Below are 22,263 nucleotides of genomic sequence, written 5' to 3'. Positions count from 1 at the left end.
AAATTTGTGACACATCCCCTCAAAAGGGGATCAGAACACTTACAGAGATGATCTACTGAAAACTATAGATCATTAAACATGTAAAAAAGAAACTAAAGAATTTGTCATAGACTTCAGAAGTCACCACCAGGACCTCTTTCCTCTAAACATTAAAGTAGAAGAAGTGGAGAAGGTTTCCACTTTCCGGTCACTGAGAACTGAGAACCTCACATGGAAAATAAACTGAACTCCACTGTCCATGGAGCTGCTCGTGTCCTATCACTGCTCAGTCTGCTCTATAGAGCGTTGGTTCTCAAAGTGCGGTCCGGGGACCCCCAGGGGACCTTGGGGGGGGTACATGGGTGTCCCCAGCAAATTTTGTTAATAAAGCGTCACAATCATCAACAGTACTGGGTTTTGTAATGTTTCATATAGTCTGAATCAGCTTTGTTTACATTCGTTTACGTGCTAAAAGAGTGACTTTGAGAGCTGTTTTACCGTACAATGTAACTCAATGGGGAGCATAATGTAGAATTACCCATTTCTAATCAATGGAGCAAGTATTTTTGATTTCTTGTCCACGTTTGAAGTTACATCATGGCAAGGTAACTACACAACCCAAACCTCTACTAAAGTGGTCTTGCCCTTTAGCAAACAATATAATCACTGTTCTATAGGGAGTGTGGTGACAGACTGTATTATAGCATGGTATGTCGTGTTACTGCTCTATAGGGAGTGTAGTGACATGCTGTATACAGCATGGTATGGCAACTGTTCAGCAGCAGACAGGAGATCTCTCCAGAGCCTCATAAACACAGCCCAGAATATAATTGGACTCTTCCTGCCCTCACTGTTAAGACACCTTCAGATCACGCTGCCTTCGCAGAGCCAGGCGTATTCTGGAGGATGCAGCTCACCCCTGTCATCATCTATTTTCTCTGCTGTCATCTGGAAGGTGCCAGTGTACAGCGCCTTAAACACCCACACCTCCAGGCTCAAAAACAGCTTTAAATAAACTCCACAAAACCAACATCCTCATAACACAACACTTCTTTTACAAGATGTGATAGCATTTGGTACAGTGTGTGTGTGTGTGTGTGTGTGTGTGTGTGTGTGTGTGTGTGTGTGTGTGTGTGTGTGTGTGTGTGTGTGTGTGTGTGTGTGTGTGTGCGCGCGCGCACACTCTTCTCTTTATATATTCTTCCTCTTGGCTCTATCTTTAAGAAACATGGCATCCCTTATCGCTGCTAGGCTGATGATGGCACACAATTTTATTTACCAGTCACACCGAACGACACTTCCTCTATGAATAAAACATTTGATTACCTCGACGATAACAAAGGTTGGATGGCTACAAATGTTCTCCAGTTAAATCAAAACCAAACTGAAATCATTTGGCCCGCCAAAATCTGTCACTGCCCTAACAAACGTTATTGGCCTCCTCTCTGCAAATTTGCATAACACTAAAAAACATTGGGTGGTTATTTGGACACCTCCCTGAATTTTAATAAGCAACTTTGTTGTGAAGTGAAGCTTTTATCAGTTAAGAACCATTGCTAAATTGAAGCCTGTTTTAACGTATCAGGACCTGGAAACAGTGATCCATGCTTTTATTACCTCTCGGTTGGATTATTGTAACTCTCTGTATCTGGGGCTGACTCAGTCCACTCTCTCCCGTCTACAGATGGTCCAAAATTCAGCTGCCAGACTTTTGACTGGAACTAAGAAACGAGAGCACATCACCCCGGTTTTGGCCCAACTGCACTGGCTACCAGTGAAACATTGTATTGTTATTAAAATCTGAGGGAAACTAACTCATTCTCTGTTTTGACCATTAATTAGTAATTCAGTTTTGAATGTTTGAATGAAGTTGTATAGCTTTCTTTTAACTATGTTGCATTTTATGAGGTCTATATGATGTTATTTTGAACGGAAAGGACTTTGGCTCAACTTCTGTTGTTTTAAATGTACCATACAAATATCCCACGTGTGGGCTATATTTATAATAAATACAATACATATCTGTAAATCTATATCAATTGCCTGTGTGCATATTTGGAATATTGGATGAACCGTTTTAGGAGCTGCTCTGTACATTTTTTCGTATGATAATGTGCAATACAATCAAATAAAGGTATTTGAATTGAATGATGTGCTATGGAGGCGAGAATATATTCAGGTATTTATACCAACCAAACACTACGCTTTCTGATTTCACCAACCGGGGTCAGCCTCTCTAGGTGAAGGTCTGTCGGTTTAGTGTTGGAACATGCAGTGAGCCCTAATCGTACATGATCAGACAAAATAATATGTCCATGAACCGATAAACAGAACAGTAATCAAAGGAATGGAAAAAATATGATTATTTTCCAGGAAACACTGTTGTCTTAAAACGGAGTCATGGTAACATCATTATAGCAGGGAGGCAAGATGAGTCAAATGTATTGCAAAGCACTTAAAACAAGCGGGTTTGTCAACACAGAAAAGAAAAGATTGTGTTTTTTGTTTTTCAAATAATTGGGCAGCATCTTGTGTGAGGGCGTGCGTGTGGGTGTATGCTTTTGCAATTGTTGTGTGATTGTGTGTGTGTGTGTGTGTGTGTGTGTGTGTGTGTGTGTGTGTGTGTGTGTGTGTGTGTGTGTGTGTGTGTGTGTGTGTGTGTGTGTGTGTGTGTGTGTGTGTGTGTGTGTGTGTGTGTGTGTGTGTGTGTGTGTGTGTGTGTGTTTAGTGATCATTAATCTCCCAGGATTACATGAAGGTCCCCACTCTGCAGTGCATCACTAGCTCTTCTCATATCTCATTATATCTGCTGCCAGACACCAACATGACACTGAATACATTAATGCTGACACTGCTGACTAAACGTAATGGTTCTTATGTAAGGGGGAGTGCTGTTAATGTTTACGAACCGTGCAGAATAAACTACAGGCAATATACAGAGAACAGTGTTGGGATAGTTACTAAAACATAGTAATATGTTACTTATTACATATTACTTGTTTAAAAAGTAATGTAGTTACTTTACTTATTACTCCCTGCCAAAAGTACCTAGTTACTTATTACTTTAGTTACTTTTATTTTCTCGCCCCCAGTAATTTGCTTCCTTTCTCCCCAAAAGTCTGACTTTGCATTTTCAACATTAGCAGTTGTTTTTTTTCTCTTTTCTGCAGCCTACATTGTAAAATCCTCATTGTACACTCATTTGAATTATATTAACACTAAGACTTTTACAGTGTATGAATTCATAACTTACAGACTAAATGAAAACCATTTGACGACTATGAATTGAATACTAAGGACCTCAATGGAAACAAGTATTTTAAATGTATTTAATGTATTTTTTGCCTAATAAAATATTCAAATTCAAACACCTGAGCTAAAACAGATAATGACTCATCATGAGACACAATCTGCGTCAGACAGAAAACAGACGTCAAACAGTCAGTGACCTATATTATATATATATAGAAAATAGCCGACGTACAAGCTTACGGCGCATCTTCATCGGTTAACAAGTCGCTTATAATAAGCAGACATGGCAACACTGTTTGTTCCGGTTTAAGGGCGGCCCGCCCTTCCGCAGCTGATAATAATTCACACAGACAAGTGCGCAACGTTTCCGTATCCGCTCTAGACCGGATCAGCAAGCAGCCTGCATAGCAACTCGATCCCAACCAGTCTATCATTATATCAATGGACCAAAAACAACACAGGATCAAATAAACACACTCAAACCCAGAGTACCACCGAGGCTCGTGAAAAAAAGTAATAAGTTACTTTTTGAAAAAAAGTAAAGGTAATATTATTACTCAAAACGTGAAAGTAATTAGTTACGTTACTAGTTACTGGGAAAAGGTAATAATATTACTTTAAGTTACATATTACTTTAGTTACTTCCCAACACTGACAGAGAATACACAACGCTATCAAACAGTGATTTATGTAATATGCTATGTCCTAAAGGGGTGGAAGTGATTTTTTTCCTGATAGCAATCATTGCTATAAAGTGTTCAATATCAGGGGTCTTCCATTCTCTCAAGCTCTATAGGAAACTGAAAATGCATTTTCAGGTTGGGATACCATTACCTACTGTAACTTTATCCAACTCATATAGGATACAGGATAAACAAGTGAGAGTGAAAGTGACGAAACAAGAACAAGCAGACTTATTGGAACTGCCATAACATTTAAACTAATAACACAAACAGATCAGCTTTCTCTAAACTGAAATGGCTTAGAGGCTATACTGCCACTTAAGTAGATGATGAAACCACCTGAAACCACAGGTACAGTGTGCTGTTGTGTCACAACTTTCCATACAGTAAGTCAAGTTACAATAATTCTAGTAGTCCCACCTAGTACCCCCCCCCCTCAATTCAGATACACTAGGATATTGAAACCCAGCAGCAATTAGACTGCTGAATAAGAGCTTGTGGCCACTATGCACTGAACTGAACTGTGTTTTTCAATGCACAGACAGACTGATCTGGTCTCTGTTTTAACAGGACTCTCCTTTACAGATACATTCATGTCTATTCAATTATTATGCACATGAACCACTTTTCTTTAATGCACTTTACTGTACTTCTATTCTCTATCTATATTTTAACTGCATTGATGGGCCTGCCCTGCACAATTAAACATTTCACCCATATTACTTGTAATGTGATGTGACAATAAAGTTTGATTCTGATTCTGATTAAACTCTTGCAATGATGGTGAATGAATGAACTTGGTGGTGGTCTGGTAACCATGGTAAAAAGAGGAAAGTACCCTAAGCACACACCCTCATCTACACCGACTGGGTGAGAAAAGACTGACTGTTTTTAGACTCTATGACAAAGTGACATCTACCTCAGGGCTTAAAGTTAAAGAATTAGGTTCTATCATTAGAATAAATACTATTCTTTTTATTTTCAGCTGTACTTTATAATTCACCCACCTGGGTGAGATGTCGCAGCCCTGTCTCATAAAGGCTCCGAGGGAGAACCACAGGCTGTTGAATATCCCAAACTCGTTGGTCGACTCGTTGGTCTGGATCTGTCCGTCCTCGTACTCCTCCGTGTGCCACTCGTACGGGCTGAAGCGGCTGACTAGGAACAGCACCACGCTGACGCCGATGTAGGCGAACACGATGCACATCCAGATCTCGTAGGCCAGCGGGTCCAGGAAGGAGAAGACGCCCGGTTTGGACTTCTGGGGTTTCTTGATCATGATGGAGATCCCCAGAGACATGAAGGGCTTGGAGAAGTCGATGACCTCCTCTCTCACCAGAGTGATGGTCAGAGGAGCCACCGCTATATCAGCTTTCTGTTAGGACAAAACAGATCATGTGTATTTTACAATCATGTGTATGGACTTTGTAGATTTTGATTATTATTACAAAACATACATTACCCACTTCAGCCCTATATATACATTTCGGCCATTCAAAAATAGCCGATCTACAAGCTCACAATGCGTCGCGATTCGACTCATTGTGAAATGGGACATTCTGCATAAAGGGTAATTTTACTTTTGTTCTTTAAATATATTTTGATACCAATACTTTTGTACTTTTACTCAAGTACATTTTGAATTCCGGACTTTTACTTGTAACCGAGTATTTCTACATTGCAGTATTAGTACTTTTACTTAAATAAAAATATGAGTGTACTTTTTCCACCACTATATACTAGCGTCATGTCCAGAGGCTGCCTCACGCAAAGGAAACAGGAGATAGGCTCCTGCCCTATTTGCCTCAGGGCTCTGCAAGGCTTACTTACTTATTGTACCATACTGGCTCACAGTGCCAGTGAGGGAGCCCCCACCGGGAGGATGTCCAGCCTACTCCTCCTGTTCAACAACCCCTGCTGACAGGCACAGTCCCAGCCGGTATAAGTCGCTAGCGCAGAGGCAAATGTCACCCTCCCCACCTGGCCTCCTTCCCCTGAACACGCCAATTGTGTTCGTACGGTCACTTGGCCATGCTGGATGGATTCAAGCCCCTACAGGTACTTTACCCCTGAGCGAAGACAAAATGTCTTCTAAATCCTAACAGTTTTTTTTTAAAACTTATGTTGTTATATCAGTGGTTCTCAAACTTTTTCATGTCAAGGACCCCCACAATTGTATGTTTTTGGCCGCCGATCCCCATCAAAATATGTTGTTCCAGAGACCCCCAAGAAGCAAAGATTTGAGTAAAAAAATAAAACGTATTCAAAGATTTGCACAAATGTTCAAGATTTTTCAAAAATAGTAAATCTACAAGCTCTGCTATTTTTGAATAGCCAAAATAATGGTTATAGCTCAAATCTAAAATGACACAGATGTGTTCCCGGATTGAATGGGTTAAATAGCTTGACAAAGAAAGTAGATTCATCTTTACTCACCCCATAAACCAACTCTCCCACCATTCCGTTCCAAATCTTTGTCTCTGCGTCCCGTGCGCCGTACTTTCCGTCTCCCACGATCTTCAGCTGGTATTTGAAGCCGCAGTGCTTCGCTATCTCTGCTGCCAGGTCCACACAGTAGCCCTCGTAGCGGTCGTTGTCCGTTAAAAGGTCAGCGTTCTTCTTCAACATCACATAAGGAGCTTCCTATGAGACGCAGAACAACAGAACACACAGCTATTCTCTACTGCAGGCAGGCGGTCTGCACTGAAAGCAGATTAATATAGTTCAACATTGGGTTAATGCAGTGGTTCTCCACCTGTGGGTTGGGTCCCCACCTGATTGGGGGGGGGGGGGTAAAATAATCATGAGCTCTGGAGAGTACCGGTAATTGGTGTTCAGTTTCTCCATAAAACACAAAATTAGCCTTTTCCTAGAATCCATAAATAACAGCTCAAACACAAATGAAATTATGAAATTTCCTACCAGGATAGTGGTGACAATAACAGTTTTGTTTTCCATTCCTGTCGATTCATTTGCAAACACATCCGATTTGGTGACGGCCATTTTGTCCATCTCATTCCAATATCCAATCTGTGGAGAGAAATATTATGCTGAGAACCATAAAGATGACCCACTAGTCAGTGGGATGCGTTGTGATTTTCTTTATTTTTAGTATGGAATTACAGTAGCATTTTCTAAGTAAGTTTGTAAGTTTGGAATAGGGCTTAAATGGCTAAACTTTTCATATGGCATAGAGTGATAACACATGTTATAGAGGCAATTTTGCCTTGAGATTATGATTTTCCCTTTGATATGCCTTGGGCACAGAAAGTTGTAAAAAACAAACAAACACTACTTAGTATTTATGTTATATTCGACATCATCCACTCGTGGTAGTGTCAACTAGTGTTCTACTAGTAGCCTACTAGAGTTCACTAAATAGCTAAACACTAAACAACTAGAAAAACTGCTCATCGGAGCACAGGTCTCCGCCAGGTCAGCTAGGTTAGTGTGGGCCAGCAATATTTGGAATTCGCCAATCAGGATGGAGAAAAAAAAAGTCTTGATCACTTGACTATAGAGATAATGTGTACCGATTTGCGTGATGTTTGGACAAAATGTTTAGGAGTAATATAAAACATTCACAAATCGGCCTCCTGGTGGCGCTATAATAGGGGAATGTTAAAAGGGTGGCATTTGTTGTAGTGCGAATGGCGTGCAAAATTTCACCGCAAAGTTTCACTGCGTTCATGATTTGCGGCATTTTGTTCAAAACGGGCCACTCTTGCAAACTCTAGATGTCAATCTTAGCCAATCAGAATGGAATATGAAAAATCAAACATATCCGTCTTGATCACATGACAATAGAGATCATGTGTACCGATTTGCGTGAAATTTGGATAATGTTAAATATTGAAGCTGTCTAGAGCTTTAGACTGGCCAGTCTCCTCATCCACAGCGGACTTCGGTCAAAAAGTTCACAGAGAGCAAGGGTGGCAGTTCTCAGGTTCTTTATAACTTCTGACCTGTACCTGTGTGTGCAAAGTAAACCTTATAGATACAATCGGAAGGAGAATATATATCTTTATTACACGGCTTGGTTGAATGCTCGATTCTGATTGGTCAGTCATCGGTCATTATTTCTGGATAATGACCGATGATAATGACCGGTGAGACCGACGAGGAAACTGTGTAATCAGAGACTCAGAACACCTGCTCATATCAACCTGCGCTGCTTGATTTTATGCTTTATCCAACATTGACAGCCATGTAAACAAACAACCAATGTCATTTACAACTAAACGTTGCTCTCAAGAATGTTTTTGAAAACATTTGAAGTGAGAAATAGACGATGCAATAACCGAGAAGTCATTCTATTTGATCCACTGCGCTTCCTTGTTTATCGTGGCACAACAACGGGGTAATACCAAAACGCTCGCCCCAAAACACAGTCGCCCCGGGGCAAATCCGGCGGTATTACAGGCAAATCGGCAGTAAATAGAATGGGGGGCGAGTGTGTTTTGGGGCTAGTTTTTTTCCATTTCGTCATTTGTTTTTGCGAGGCGAACTTGTCCGCCCAGCCCAATACTTATGGAATACTTTCATTGCCGTAAGCAAGGAAATACTTCGTTTTGTTGTTACTTTTGGGTAAATGTATTTATGTATTTATTAAGTAGCCGTGTAAGCCACCTCGGTGGTTAATCGCCCTGTCGGGCTTTAAATTTCAATAATGACTACCTCCCCATGCATTATCCCTTGCATATTTTTTACATAATTCGGCCTCCTGGTGGCGCTATAAAAGGCAGATGTAAAAATGCAGTGCAAAGGTTTTTCCTTGGCCTCTAGGGAGTGTGTATGCAAAGTTTTACGAATCGGCCTGTTATAGCGCCACCATGAACATTTTTATAGTTTAATGACTATAGTGATATTGTGTACCGATTTGCGTGATTTTTGGACAAAATCTGTAGGAGTCTGTCAAAAAAAATGTTTTGCACAAATCGGCCTCCTGGTGGCGCTATGACAGTCCCAAGTGAAAAGGCAGAGGTTCTGCTCTGGCATCCAGGGAGTGTGTGTGCACAGTTTCGCTGCAATCAAGCCAACGGTGCTGGAGATTAGCTGTCCACAGACAAACAGGTGCAAAACATAGTCTCGGCCATGCCTTTCAGCCTGGAGACGGAGCGGAGACAATTAAACAGTTGTGTCTATGTTTACCTATTTAACCTATGGTTAACTTTACTTTACATGTAACTCAACCTATGGTTGAGTTACATGTAAAGTCTTGTCCATGAATTGCGTGGTGAAGGGAACCAACTAGTCTGACCTTAACCGGTCCGTTTGTCTTCAGTTCCATGATGTTAACAGAGTAGTTGACTCTCTTCCCATGTTGATCAAACTGGATGTTCCCTGTCAGGCCGTCCACTCGCACCTGGGGACACAAAAAAATACACACTCACAGGGTTGCAAGAGTTGATCAAACTACACCTACACATATAATTAGTTAACATGTCGTTAATTCGTGTTGATTATAAAATAAAATAAGAATGACTTTTTTTGCAACAATTTGTAGATGAAAAATACTCATTTGTCATAGAATAATTGCTAAGAAAATAATCGATAGTTGCACCCCTGCACACTTACAGCCTGGTAGGAAGCAACTTTAAACAATAACAGTAAAGCACTACGGAACCAGGTCAATACAACATTCAGAGTTGCAATGACTTTAACTTCCCTTTGTTGTATTGATTTTCCAAATACAGAAGAAAACATTCCTGACACATGTTATCCTGGTAGTCAACCCCCTCTGCCTCCCTCCCACTTACAGAGTTGTAATCACTTTAATCCAATCCAGTCCAATCCACTTTATTTATAGAGCACATTTAAAACAACAGTGTTGGAACAAAGTGCTGTACACTCAGTAAAAGAAATTGCTGAGTAGAATCAATGTGAAGGTATTTTCCTTGGCAGCGCTGCTGCAGAGATGTTCAACAGAGATGCTCAAACTTTGTGCAAGAATTCTGGCCAGCCCTCACATCCAGTACAACGGGACGGTAACAGACTATTTACTGCAGACTATATATAGTACAGCAGTGGTTCCCAAACTTTTTTGCCTCAAGACCCAAAGCAGAAATTTGATGTCTCCCCCTGGGACCCAAACTAGTGAAAATAGCCGATCTACAAGCTCATAACACGTTGCGATGCGACGTGTTCTGAGCTTGCAGATAGGCTATTTTCACTACTTCTAACTAAAAAATGTTTTGGGGGGGATTTTTTTTCTTTTGAAATAATAATTATTAAAAACAAAATTTAGGAAACAAAACATAAAGGGGTATTTACTCATACAAAATTGGTCTGCGACTCTGCACATATGCATGGGTCCCGAATCCACTGTTTGGGAAACAGTGATATACAGTATGCATCAGTCCTATTATGTAAACATGAGTATATGACCAACATGGCTGCAGCCGCCAGGCAGTTCTCCTCAGCATTGGAGGAGAAGTGTCTCAGACTGACTGTGTGGGCAGACTTCTGTTAGTGGATGGCTTAGAGAATAGCTGTCAGTGTGTGTGTGTGTGTGTGTGTGTGTGTGTGTGTGTGTGTGTGTGTGTGTGTGTGTGTGTGTGTGTGTGTGTGTGTGTGTGTGTGTGTGTGTGTGTGTGCTCGCGCGCGCGTGTGTGTGTGTGTGTGTGTTTGTGCTTTCGCCAAAGGACTTCTGCTGTTACCAAGGCAACCAGCCTTCACCAACCTGTGTGTGTGGTACAGTATGTCTGTGTATCTATCTGTATCTATCTATCTGCGTTTGTGTGTGCGTCTGTGCATGTGCGTGTGTGTGCGTGTGGTGGGGGGGGGGGGGTGACCTGTTTCAGGGCTCGCTCTATCTCCACCCCCTGTGCCCAGGGAACAGCTGGGTTGGCCAGACAGTCTCCATTGTTGGCTCTTCTGGTGATGTCGATCCTCTGTTTGTGGAGGTAGCGGAAGGCCTCCGTCATCACCTGCACCGCATCGTAGGTCAGTGCTGAGGTGTACTGAAACACAACAACAACTTTAGGATGGATGTTCTCAAACTTTTTTATTTCATTCACCCCAATAACTCTCAAACTTATAAACCTACAGTATGTAGTATGTTGGAATCCCCTCAAGGAACCCCTGAGTGTCCCTGTTTCCCCACTTTGTGAACCACTGTTCTAAACACAGAGCAACAGCACAGAGACACATTGTGTACAAGAAGTTCTCAACCAACTCTTAAAGTACTTACAGTGTGTTGTTACGGTGAGTAAGTGAGCGAGACGATGAATAAGTGTGTTTTTGTTACTTTCATTCAGTTAATTCGGTACAAGAAAATTACTCCATGAGATGTCAGAGGTTTTTTCTTTTTCTTTTTTCTTCATCCCAAAAGTGGGGGGGATATCCCCCGAACTGAGTATGTTTAAACCCCCCCTACTGCGTCCCTGCATGTAGGTCTGTGTGTATATACAATGGATGTTTGTGTCTACGTCGTTTACATGTATGAATGCATGTGTGTGTGTGTGTGTGTGTGTGTGTGTGTGTGTGTGTGTGTGTGTGTGTGTGTGTGTGTGTGTGTGTGTGTGTGTGTGTGTGTGTGTGTGTGTGTGTGTGTGTGTGTGTGTGTGTGCTGTTATGCAAGCAGGTGCACACATTCCTGTACATGCATGTGTGTTTATTATATTTATGTAAGTGCATGTGTACTGTATGTGTGTGTTCAGTATGTACTGTATGCAATGAATTTGAATTCATTTTATTGCCACGCATTAACACTAAATAACGGCAAAAAAATTAAACATCTAAATAATTTGCAACCATTACTCAAAATATTAAGCTAAGAAATGGCTAGAAACTATACACTGGAATATATACAATATACAATGTACAATGTGCATAGCAATATAACCAACAATACAATGACACATGTACAGGCCTGGTGCCACAACCCCCCCCCCCCCCCCTAGAGGGATTAAGAAAGTTGTTTGCTTGTTTGTTGTTTGTTTGTTTAATGTGGAGGGTAATTTGTAATTTTCTGGAAGGATTGCTTATTCAGAAAGTTCAACATAAACAAGGAGGCTGCAACTCTACAGAGGAAACTCAACTAAGATAATTTAGCTGGTTTACTTTTCTGCTGGTGTGGCATGTCGGAGACAGATATGTCTAGGATATTTGCATAAGGCCACACAGCACTGTCCCTGGTTATTGAATGGAGCAGAGGCGAGAGAGACAGAAAACATCACTTCATTTCAGCCTTAATTGCTTGCTTTTTGTGGCTGTAAATAGATCTTTCTGCACTAATTAATTGTAGCATTGTAGCAATCTACATCTTGTCTGGAAATGACCAAGAGAGAGAGACAGAGAACTGTGTGGTGTGAGTAGAAAGACTATTTACTTACTTACTTATTTACTTACTTACTTACTTACTTGCTTACTTACTTACCTAATGACTCTGACGCTGTTATTATTATTTTAGTGATTTTAGTAGCCATCTCTCAGTGGTTAGAATAGTTCATATTCAATCTATTGCATCTCAAATTGCATCTTGTAGACTATGTTCAGAGTGTTCTGATCCCTAAATTGTATTATTTGATTTTGAAACAGAAGCCTTGTGCTGTTGTTATTTAGAGTGGTTGTTTGGAAGTCAGTCTATAGTAGCAGTGTCAGCAGTTCAGTATTGAGGACTCCAATTGGACAAGTGAGTTGAGCAGGCTGCTATTGGTGCTGGGCTGGAAGGCTCTCCCTGTTTAACTGTTCTGTTGGAGAGTTAGGCAGTTTCACCCTGGACATGGTAAAGCACAGACCTCCACAAGGACAGAGGAGGAAGGACCTGGACTCAAATAGGACCCCCCCCCCCCTCCCCGCCCATTGGAAGGGGAAGTAGATGCACAAGACACTTTATTCTGCAGTAATTGGATTTTAGATACTGGAACCTATGGCATTTAATGACTCTGCATCTTACAGTTTTAATGGCTTTTAACACAGGACGGCTCTGAAAGACACCCCCTTCCTTCCCCCATTGGACATTGGATTGATGCATTCCCCTCCTACGCCCCTGCCCCAATCCACTGCTCTGCTTTTATTAGCATTAGGTTGAATAAAAGAACATTGACATTGGATTTCTTGCCTCACTGTGTGGTTTTGTGTGGTGTCTCCCCATTTATGGTCACTGCATAGAACTGAAGCCTTTGGCTTATTTCACACTACTGTGTAACACGTGTGTGCGTGCCCACTCACCCTGATCTTGCTGTCAGCACCAGGATATTCCTTCTCTTCCAGAGCCTCCCAGCGCTGGTCGAACTTGGACACCAGTGGATCGTCAAAATCCACGATCTGGAATCCTGACACGTTGGCTCCACCGTACTGGATCTTGGATAGGTCTCCATCTATGAACCCCTAGAGACAGCAGGAATCTTACCTACATGGTATTTGTTTGTTTACTTGTCTGTCTGCCTGCCTGCCTGCCTGCCTGCCTGCCTGTCTGTCTGTCTGTCTGTCTGTAAAATTATCTATAGTTATCTGTCTGTATGTCTATTTATCAAGCTACTTGTATGTGTTAAGAAAACAATAAATCAAATGACTGATTGCTTATACTATTGTCAGCCTAAAGGTACACACAGAATGAGATCAAGATCCACACATTCACTGTTTAATCGTAATTCAAACTCACCAGGTTGGCGATTATGTAGTGGTACCCTTTCACATGTCTACCGATTGTGATGACCTATGGAACACAATGATAAGACACATGATCATTATTAGTAGGTTATCAAAGGCATGTCAGCATCTGTTGAAACACAAAAGCGACAAAATGGACACGAGGAAAAGCAGAGGTGAAATAGTTGACGCACAACGTAAGCACGCACGTGTGTCTTTAACCCAGATATTCAGTCAACTGTTACCAGAGGAAAGCGTCTGTGTTTTAAAAATGTCATTGATATTCAAGCGGAACTACTGATGACAGGATCATACATGACATTGCATTACACTAGTTGACAAATTAGACTAATCAAACCATCTGGTAATGCAATATAATTTAGTTTGACAGACGTTATCACTGGATTATGAAGCCCATGGAATTCAGTCATAAACACTGCTTGGTGGAGATACTACTGTGTTTCTTAATCCATTAAGACCGGGAACGCATCTGTGTCATTTTAGATTTCTTTGGCTATTCAAAAATAGGAGATATACAAGCTCATAGCATAGCACTCGAGCTTTTAGATGTGCTATTTTTGAAAAATCCTGAAAATGTGTGCAAATCTTTGAATATATGTTTAAAATATTTCTTCTGGGGATTCTACAAATGTCTTCTAAATCCAAACAGTTTTTAAAAAAAAACATATGTCGCTACATCAGTGGTTCTCAAACCTCCCAAAAAACGTATTTGGCCGCCGACCACCATCTCAAAATGTTTTGTTCCAGGTACCCCCCCCCCAGAAGCAACGATTTGAGTTACAAATGTTGGCTTTAAAATATATATATATTCAAAGATGTGCACACATTTTCAAGATTTTTCAAAAATAGCAGATAGCACAGCCCTCGGTGTCGCACATCTGCTATTTTTGATTAGCCAAAGTATAAAATAATGGTTAAAGCGGTTACACAGATGCTTTCCTGGTCTTAATGGTCTAATCCACTTCCCTTATCAGCCAGTGTGACTGGAAAGAGAAACATCTCAGCCATGAACCATTGAGGGGCTGTAGGAAAAAACACGGTAGAGGTTTAATCCCCTCCAGTTGACTGACACCTGTGTTTGCCAGGGCTGTCGCATGAAACGGATTTGAATAATAACACCTGGTAGCGTGCACGTGGTTTAACATCTCTCCGACGGGAGGACAGAAGAACTACCTCAAAACATTCAGTTGTTCTCCGATAAAACAGCCTCTGAGGGGCTGCAGACATCGATTCCACTCAGTATTTGGTTAGTGGCATCGACACTGTGCCTTAAATACCAATCGATGCGCTGCGTGGGTTCTAAGGCGCGATATAAATAACTTGTTTATATGAATCTCTGCTGCCTTTAATTTGAGTTTTGTTTACAGCTTAAATGAACAATTAGTGGAATTGATACGGTGCCTCTCTCCAGCTAATGGATGGGGGGGTGGGCGGGGGAGGGGGGGGGGGTGTACTGCTGCCCTGTGACAGATTGAGCGTGGAAGCAAATATATCGTCGGGGTGAAAACCTCATATGTCCAAAACTGTTACTTTTCAGGAATTCAAACTCAAAAGTAACAGAAGTAGCAGATCTACAAGCTCAATTTTTTTCCCCGAGCTTGCAGATCTGCTACTTTTGATACTTGTGTGTGACGCTGTAGTATGATCAAAGTAGAGCATTCATTTAAGAAAAAACACAAAAACTTGGAGATAAGAGGTTTCTGCACGACAGCGACGATATGTTTTGTGGTACTGGGTATTTCAGCGCCAATGATACTGCAGATGATCTATCCATTTGTCTATTCATGTGGAGTTCAATGTTTGGTCAGACAGCCAGAAGAACAGAGACAACAGTTTAAATGGTAGGATAGAAAACCAGCAGTACAAGAGGTCCTTGTAGGATAGAAAATATGTGTGCGTGCGTGCAAGTGAGTGTGTGGTGGGTGGGTTTTTATCCTGTTTGCACCAAGACCACCTTAATTTAGCTATTTTGGATAATAAAGTGACCATGGCCTGACTGCTTTCAAAATGAGTCCTACCTGCTCCATGATGTCTTTGACCTTGTCCTGCTCACAGTCCAGGATCACCCTTCTCTCCTTCTTGGTCTCCAGATCCTGGAACAGCGCGCGATAGGCTTCGTCCTTCCTCTCGTCCTTCAGGTTCCCCACGTTGATGGCGGTCACCTGCCACTTCCTCTCTGCCGCCATGTCCAAGACCACCTGCAGAGTGGTCAGACCTGGGACAAGCAACAATAATCACTGTTAGATATCTGTACCGATTTACCGATTAACCATTTTAACCCTGGCATGCCTATTATGTATATGTCATTAATGGCAAAAAAGAGATAGAAAATCACAATTATTTATGTATTCATTTTATTTGACCTCATTTATACAGGTGAGTCCCATTGAGATACAAGATCTCTTAATGAGGGTGCCCTGTTCAGAGTAGCAGCAGTACAAAAGTTACAAATTACAATACAAAACATTTACATAAAAAACTGAACATTTAGAATAATCTAAGAGTGTAACAGTGGCATAAGGCAACAAAGTAATAGCACCAATAGAATCATACCATAACCCTTAGCTAGGTAATGGTATAGGTGCACCAGTGTTAATTTTGTTGACTAAGACCAAAGATTTTGATATTTAGTCGACTAAGACTAAACTATTTCAGATGACTGAAATAGGACTAAAACTAAATGGTGTGTTATTGAAAAGACTAAGACTCAGTTCTGGGCTCTCCCCAGGCTGGCAGAGGGAGAGTATCACCCATGATTACATAGGCAATTGGCACTGGGTGAAAAAATGGGTTGCAAAATTGTGGGATTCAAAAAGAAAAAAGACTAAGACTAAATCAGAATTTGCTGTCAAAATGAACACTGAGGTGCACTGTCCGATGGAGTCTGCCATTAAATCAGACAGTAAACTTTTAAAAGACCGAAGTGAGATCAGTAGACCCGTATGCAGGTTATTCCAAGCTGCAGGGGTAGCACACTTGAAGGCTTGTTTGCCAAGTTCAGTTCGAGCTTTAGGGACAGCAAGTAAGAGGGTGCGCTTGAATGTAAACTATAGTTACTGGTTTTGAATAAAACTAGAGGTTCCTCACATCTAGATCTAGTAGCCAACAATATAGGCTATATGCTATTATGACACTTATTGTGGTCATGCACATGGCTACATATTTAATGACAAACGCAATGCAACAACAGAGGACGACACAGAAGAACACCACGCACAGAAGGACATCTTCCTGTGGTCGGCGACGGTGACGAAATCTCTGTGTGTGTGTGTGTGTGTGTGTACACACACACACACACACACACACACTGTCTGACTGGCCACGCACGTGAATATTGTGTTCCGCGGTGGGCATAACAAAAAGGTTTGCGTCCTGTGTCCTGCCATCACTGAAATAACGGCAGGTCACAGAATCAGACGTCTATGGTCTGTGGTGTAACACATACCATGTGTGTGACAAAAAAGACTGGACTACATTTTCTTACTATACCAGGACCTGGATAAGTGTCAATATATAACAAAACTGTGCTTAATATATTTAGAAAAATAAAACACATGAACAAAATCTTATTATGCTCTAAAGGTGTGTACATGTCAACAACGTTTTATGCTCTAGGGGTCTTAAGAATTAATACAACATGATGAGTCATCATGTTGTAATTTGCAATGTTAAACCCACAATCAATCCTCCAGTTCAAGGCAACACAGAAAGGGGGGAACTTTTTTCTTATTTCCACACAACTCCTTTATGCTATATTAATGACATAGTTAAATATTGAAAATGGGTGGATTTCCCCTTTAAGCAGTATTTAACTGGCCTCACTATTACACAGATTTCGCATTCCAGATTGATTTAAACATTAATCCACTGTGCTGACTAATACACCATGGGTATAGAAGGGAAGCAAACCAAGGATGGATTTATAAATAAATGAGTACCAGTGAGTGAGTCTACGCGAGGCTAATGAAGACCATCCAACTCTCGCACACAATGTGCATTGGGAGAACAGCCTGTGACAAATCTCACGGCAGCCGGCAGGTACACCGTATCTAACCAGTGCAAGCATTTGGCAATGGCATGCATGTAAACCAGATCACACACACACACACACACACACACACACACTAGAATCCTTTCGATTTACAAGCCGATCTATCAGCTCACACAACATGTCACGATGCAACGCGTTGTGACTTGGCGATCTGCAAAATAAGTTACAATTAAACATTTGAACAACACAAATCTTGTATGGGGGTCCCTGGCACAAAATATTTTAAATGAGGATCCGCAGCCAAATGGGGGTCCTTCCTTGACATGAGAACATTAGGGAGCAAGCCCAATTAAACAAATAGACTTTAGAAACAAGCCTAAAAAACCCACAATCCGCAGCTACTAATATTTACAAGCGACTTCACAGAAAAACAAGCCCAAAGTCACTTGTAACAAGTGGACTTGGCAACACCAGGAGTAGGAGAAGTGCTATGTCAGCCTGAGGAACACACAGTCCATGCTCTGCTCACATTCCAATCACACTTCATCTGGTTGTTCAGCTGAATCAGTTCTGGTATTGATCGCCGGTCCAGAGAGGAACCGTTTGGAGAATGATTTGATATATTCTTTTAAATGGTCGACTGTTTCACTGTGTTGCTACAGTCGGATGAATTACAGGTGTAATCAGTTTCATCCCATCGGAGCAGCAGATTTTTATGACTGTGTGAAGGGATAATGGGTGCCTTGCAGTTTTTTTGTGTGTGGTTAAACTATGTCATCATTTTGCTGGGTCGTTAGGTCCTTTGGTTAAAGCTGACTGTAACACTGATGCTCAGTTAAAGAGATAATTGGGAATTGGGTTGATTTATCTGTGTAGACAAGGACTAAAGTAGTGTGAACTCTTAATGTTGATGCTGCTGTATAAGTGCTGCTTAAAGATTAAATGTAATTTGAAACGATTAGGCCCGGTTTGCTGTACAGTGTGGAGGCAGCTTGTCCTTGTGTTGGTGATGCTATTGCATATTCATATTACCAGGCACAGACTCACAAATTGTCTATCTGTCTGTCTGCCTGCGGATCAATCAGGAATCAGGATAAATCAATCAAATTAGATCCATCAATCTATCTGTATAATTAACAATGTCACACAAAAAAAAAAACGTAATCAACAACTTTCCTTTCTCAGTAGTTAAGTGGAGTAAAGAGTTAATCCAAAACCACAATATGCCCCTGTGAGAACAAGCCCTTTTGCCGCTGGAAGCAGTACAGAGGCGTTTGTAAAGTGCAGCCAAGAGGTGTGTTCATTCACCGACATCACATTTACAGAAGACAACACAGGCGCTCCAACACAAGTGACAGACATGGTGTTGCCTGGCTCACATTCTACCTCAACTGAATAAGCTTGTCCTGGCAGCATTTAATACTCAGCTGGAGCAGCTGAGGCAATTAAGACTCCACCATGTCAAGGGGTAGATAAACAGATATACAAATACAGAAATATATAAATACAGAAATACATATAACATTAACTCATAAAATATCTTAAAACTCCATGAACTACACCACTAATGATTCTCATACTACAACTTTACACAGATCCCTCACAATTCCAAATACACATTACAACCCCTCTGCCCTTCTGACTTGGTCCAGCCCAATTACACTGGCAAACATAACAGCCCAACTTGGTACATGTTAAGCTTTCAATCATTACTTAGCATTACCCATATTGCACCTCTCACACATTCCACTTAGTCTCTATTGCACTCATATTACACCAATTGCACTTGCCAGATATCACCAAACATGTTGTCTCCATAGGTGGACTAGTTAGCTGAGTGGCCAGCTCAGCTGGACAGGACACAACTAAAATGTTCAGTTAAATGTAATCAACAATAAAATGACTGCATTCCTTTCTGTGCAAACTACAATGTGCAAATTATGCCGTGCAAATACTAGAGTGACCATATGCTATGCAATTAACCCATCCATAAATAAAGGTTACAATGTACATGTGCAAATGGCAAGTAACAGAGGACCTCTCTGTTACAGCCCCCCAAAAAGTCAAGGGCAACATTTTGCCTCCACAGAGACTCTCTTCCAAAAAGCTTCACTTGTTGCCTTGATAGTAAAAGCCTACCCTCTCACATTACACCAATAAACTATCAATAAGGGGGTGTATTTGAATGCATAAGCATATAATGTGATGCAAAACTATTCAAATGAAGAAGGAATAGTCTGATACATAATGCATTTTACCAAGCAATCCACTACCCACCACAGCAGCACATTCATAAATAGTATAATCTGAATCAATCATATTTTGATACTGTAGTCATGGCAGCAGTCCAACATCTTGCCCTGCATGCACAGGTTAGAAAATGTCTGTCTATTTTTACTTTTGATTAAATATTACTGAACTGTAGAAGTGGGAAATTAGATTGAATCATATTCTCTCAGACACTCACACCTATGCAATCAACCCCCCCCCCCCCCCACACACACACATACACACACACACACACACACACACGCACACGCACCCACACGCGCGCGCGCACGCACGCACGCACGCACGCACGCACGCACGCGCACGCACACACACACACACACACACACACACACACACACACACACACACACACACACACACACACACACAGAGAAGTCAAGTCACCAAGCAAGTCAGCAGGAAGTGGTGCGCAAGGTTGCCATGGGAATGAGAGGGTCCTTCTGACCTAATTAGAGTCGTGCAATGATGATGCATGCACAGAATCTCTAACACAGACTTCTGCTAGCATTATCTCTGTGGCTGAAATACAATACAAGAATGCAATAGGACAGTGTAGGACATACTTGAGACAGTAGACTACACAGAGATTAATTACCAGCTCTTAAATTATGAATGCTCTTGGTTGGTCATTATTATCTCTGCCAGGAGGTCATGCATTAATTCCTACACGTGTGTGTGTGTGTGTGTGTGTGTGTGTGTGTGTGTGTGTGTGTGTGTGTGTGTGTGTGTGCGTGCGTGCGTGCGTGCGTGCGTGCATGCGTGCGTCTGTCTGTCTGCAGCTAATCTTGCATACTACATAGGCTGATCAGCATCATAATTACTGTGCAAGCTGTAAGCAGGCCAAGGACCTCAACTCTTGAACATTTTCCAAATCGACCAATGACAACTATGTAATTTGTATTTGTATAATTTATAGTCGTAGAGCAATCATCCCTCCAGGCTATGGGATAAGCAAGCCGCCAGGTAATGGGCTGGACCTAGCCAATCGTAGACATGCAAGTTTGCCGGTGCCAGCCAACATTAGATATATATTTATAATCTTCACAACCCCAATACCCAAAATAATTTAAGTCTATGTCCATACAAATTCAACTCAGTCCGAGCTGTGGGAGATGCTACAAACCTTGTAGCACGCACTTTGACTCGTGCTACAAACTAGAGGTGTACTAGATGTACCGAATCGAAGGGGCCCTTACCCATGTGTGGGTTTTTTGTATGCAGAACTAACATACAGTATTAAGCTGGCCCGGCCGCACCATACATTCATAACAACACCACCCCACATTCAGTGTTAGGGAAGAGGAGCGCTTGTTTCTCTTACCTCTTACCTTAGTGAACAGTGAAATAGCCTCTACAGTGTTTTTTTCCAACCCACTTTGAATGGAATGTGCAATTAAAAAGTTCACATTTGTTAGATTTTCAAACAGCTTATGTAAATTAAATAGGGTTGCAGTGGTTAAACAGATTTTGATGCTATATTATGTAATTTAGCTGGGGACCCCCTGGAACCCCCTCAAGGACCCCCGTGAATTTGCATTTCCATTCAGTGATTTAAAAACAAATAAAAGGACCTTAAAATCAATTCTAAAACTAACACTAACAGGCAACCAGTGTGATGTGTGCTCTCCGTCTGGTCTTAGTCAGTATGCGCGCTGCTGCGTTCTGGACTAGTTGTAACCTTTTTTCGGCATACCAGATAGGAGAGCATTACAATAGTCTATCCTGATAGTGATAAAAGCATGCATTAGCCTTTCTGTGTCGGCCTGGGAGAGAAAATAATGTCTCTTCATACTAATGCACTACTCCAAAACATAGTCATCACATGTCCCAGACAGACAGAAAGATGGAGAGAGGTAGACAATGAATGTGTATGAGACAGAAGAGATGATGAACAACTCATAATCACATGCTGTGCTGCTGTTTCTTGGCTATGGGTAGAAATGCAACTGCATACATCACTGTTATTATGAGGGCATGCCTCCTGGTGGAGATTTGTGCTCTACTGAGTGCACCTTCTAGCATCATTATAATGGATCTTCTCAGTATTAGAGATATTTGAATATAGAATGTCAAGTAACATTTGTTGTCAGAATGTGCTGTATGCATAGTGTTTTGGAGTAGAATGTGTATCCTGCTTTCTTAGCTCAGGAGAGAAAGATTAGAAAATCATATTGTCTGACAGAACCAGAAAGAGAGCAGATGGAAAAGAGAGAGCAGATGGATGGATGGATGAACATTGGATAAGTTTTAAAAAGAGAGTGACACAGACAGAAAACACCTTAGCAAGCAATAACAGAGAGTAGTGAGGGTGGAGAGAGAGAAATAACAGAGAAAAGACATAGTGAGGAGAAAAGGTTGGACAGAGAGAGAGGTTGGAGAGAGAAAGATGGTTGGAGAGAGAGAGAGAGGTTGAAGATAGAGAGATGATTGGACAGAGAGAAAGATGGTTGG

The 22,263-nt window shown here is 41.4% G+C and overlaps 1 protein-coding gene across 1 annotated transcript in view; it reads right to left on the bottom strand.

The window, feature by feature from the left end:
- Positions 1-22,263, bottom strand: part of gria2b (glutamate receptor, ionotropic, AMPA 2b) — a 65,969-nt gene that overhangs the window by 6,828 nt on the left and 36,878 nt on the right. The window contains exons 3-10 of the mRNA XM_084085864.1: positions 15,548-15,744; positions 13,522-13,575; positions 13,089-13,247; positions 10,709-10,876; positions 9,175-9,279; positions 6,837-6,944; positions 6,351-6,557; positions 4,922-5,289 (exon numbers count right to left, since the gene is read on the bottom strand). Of these exons, the coding sequence (XP_083941990.1) occupies positions 4,922-5,289; positions 6,351-6,557; positions 6,837-6,944; positions 9,175-9,279; positions 10,709-10,876; positions 13,089-13,247; positions 13,522-13,575; positions 15,548-15,744 (1,366 nt within the window). The remainder of the gene's footprint in view (positions 1-4,921; positions 5,290-6,350; positions 6,558-6,836; positions 6,945-9,174; positions 9,280-10,708; positions 10,877-13,088; positions 13,248-13,521; positions 13,576-15,547; positions 15,745-22,263) is intronic.

The sequence above is a fragment of the Gymnoscopelus microlampas genome (genome assembly GCF_963454915.1).
Source record: "Gymnoscopelus microlampas genome assembly, chromosome: 18".
Lineage (NCBI taxonomy): Eukaryota > Metazoa > Chordata > Actinopteri > Myctophiformes > Myctophidae > Gymnoscopelus > Gymnoscopelus microlampas.
Note: the sequence above shows the minus strand (reverse complement) of the source record. Positions and strands in the feature narration are given on the sequence as shown.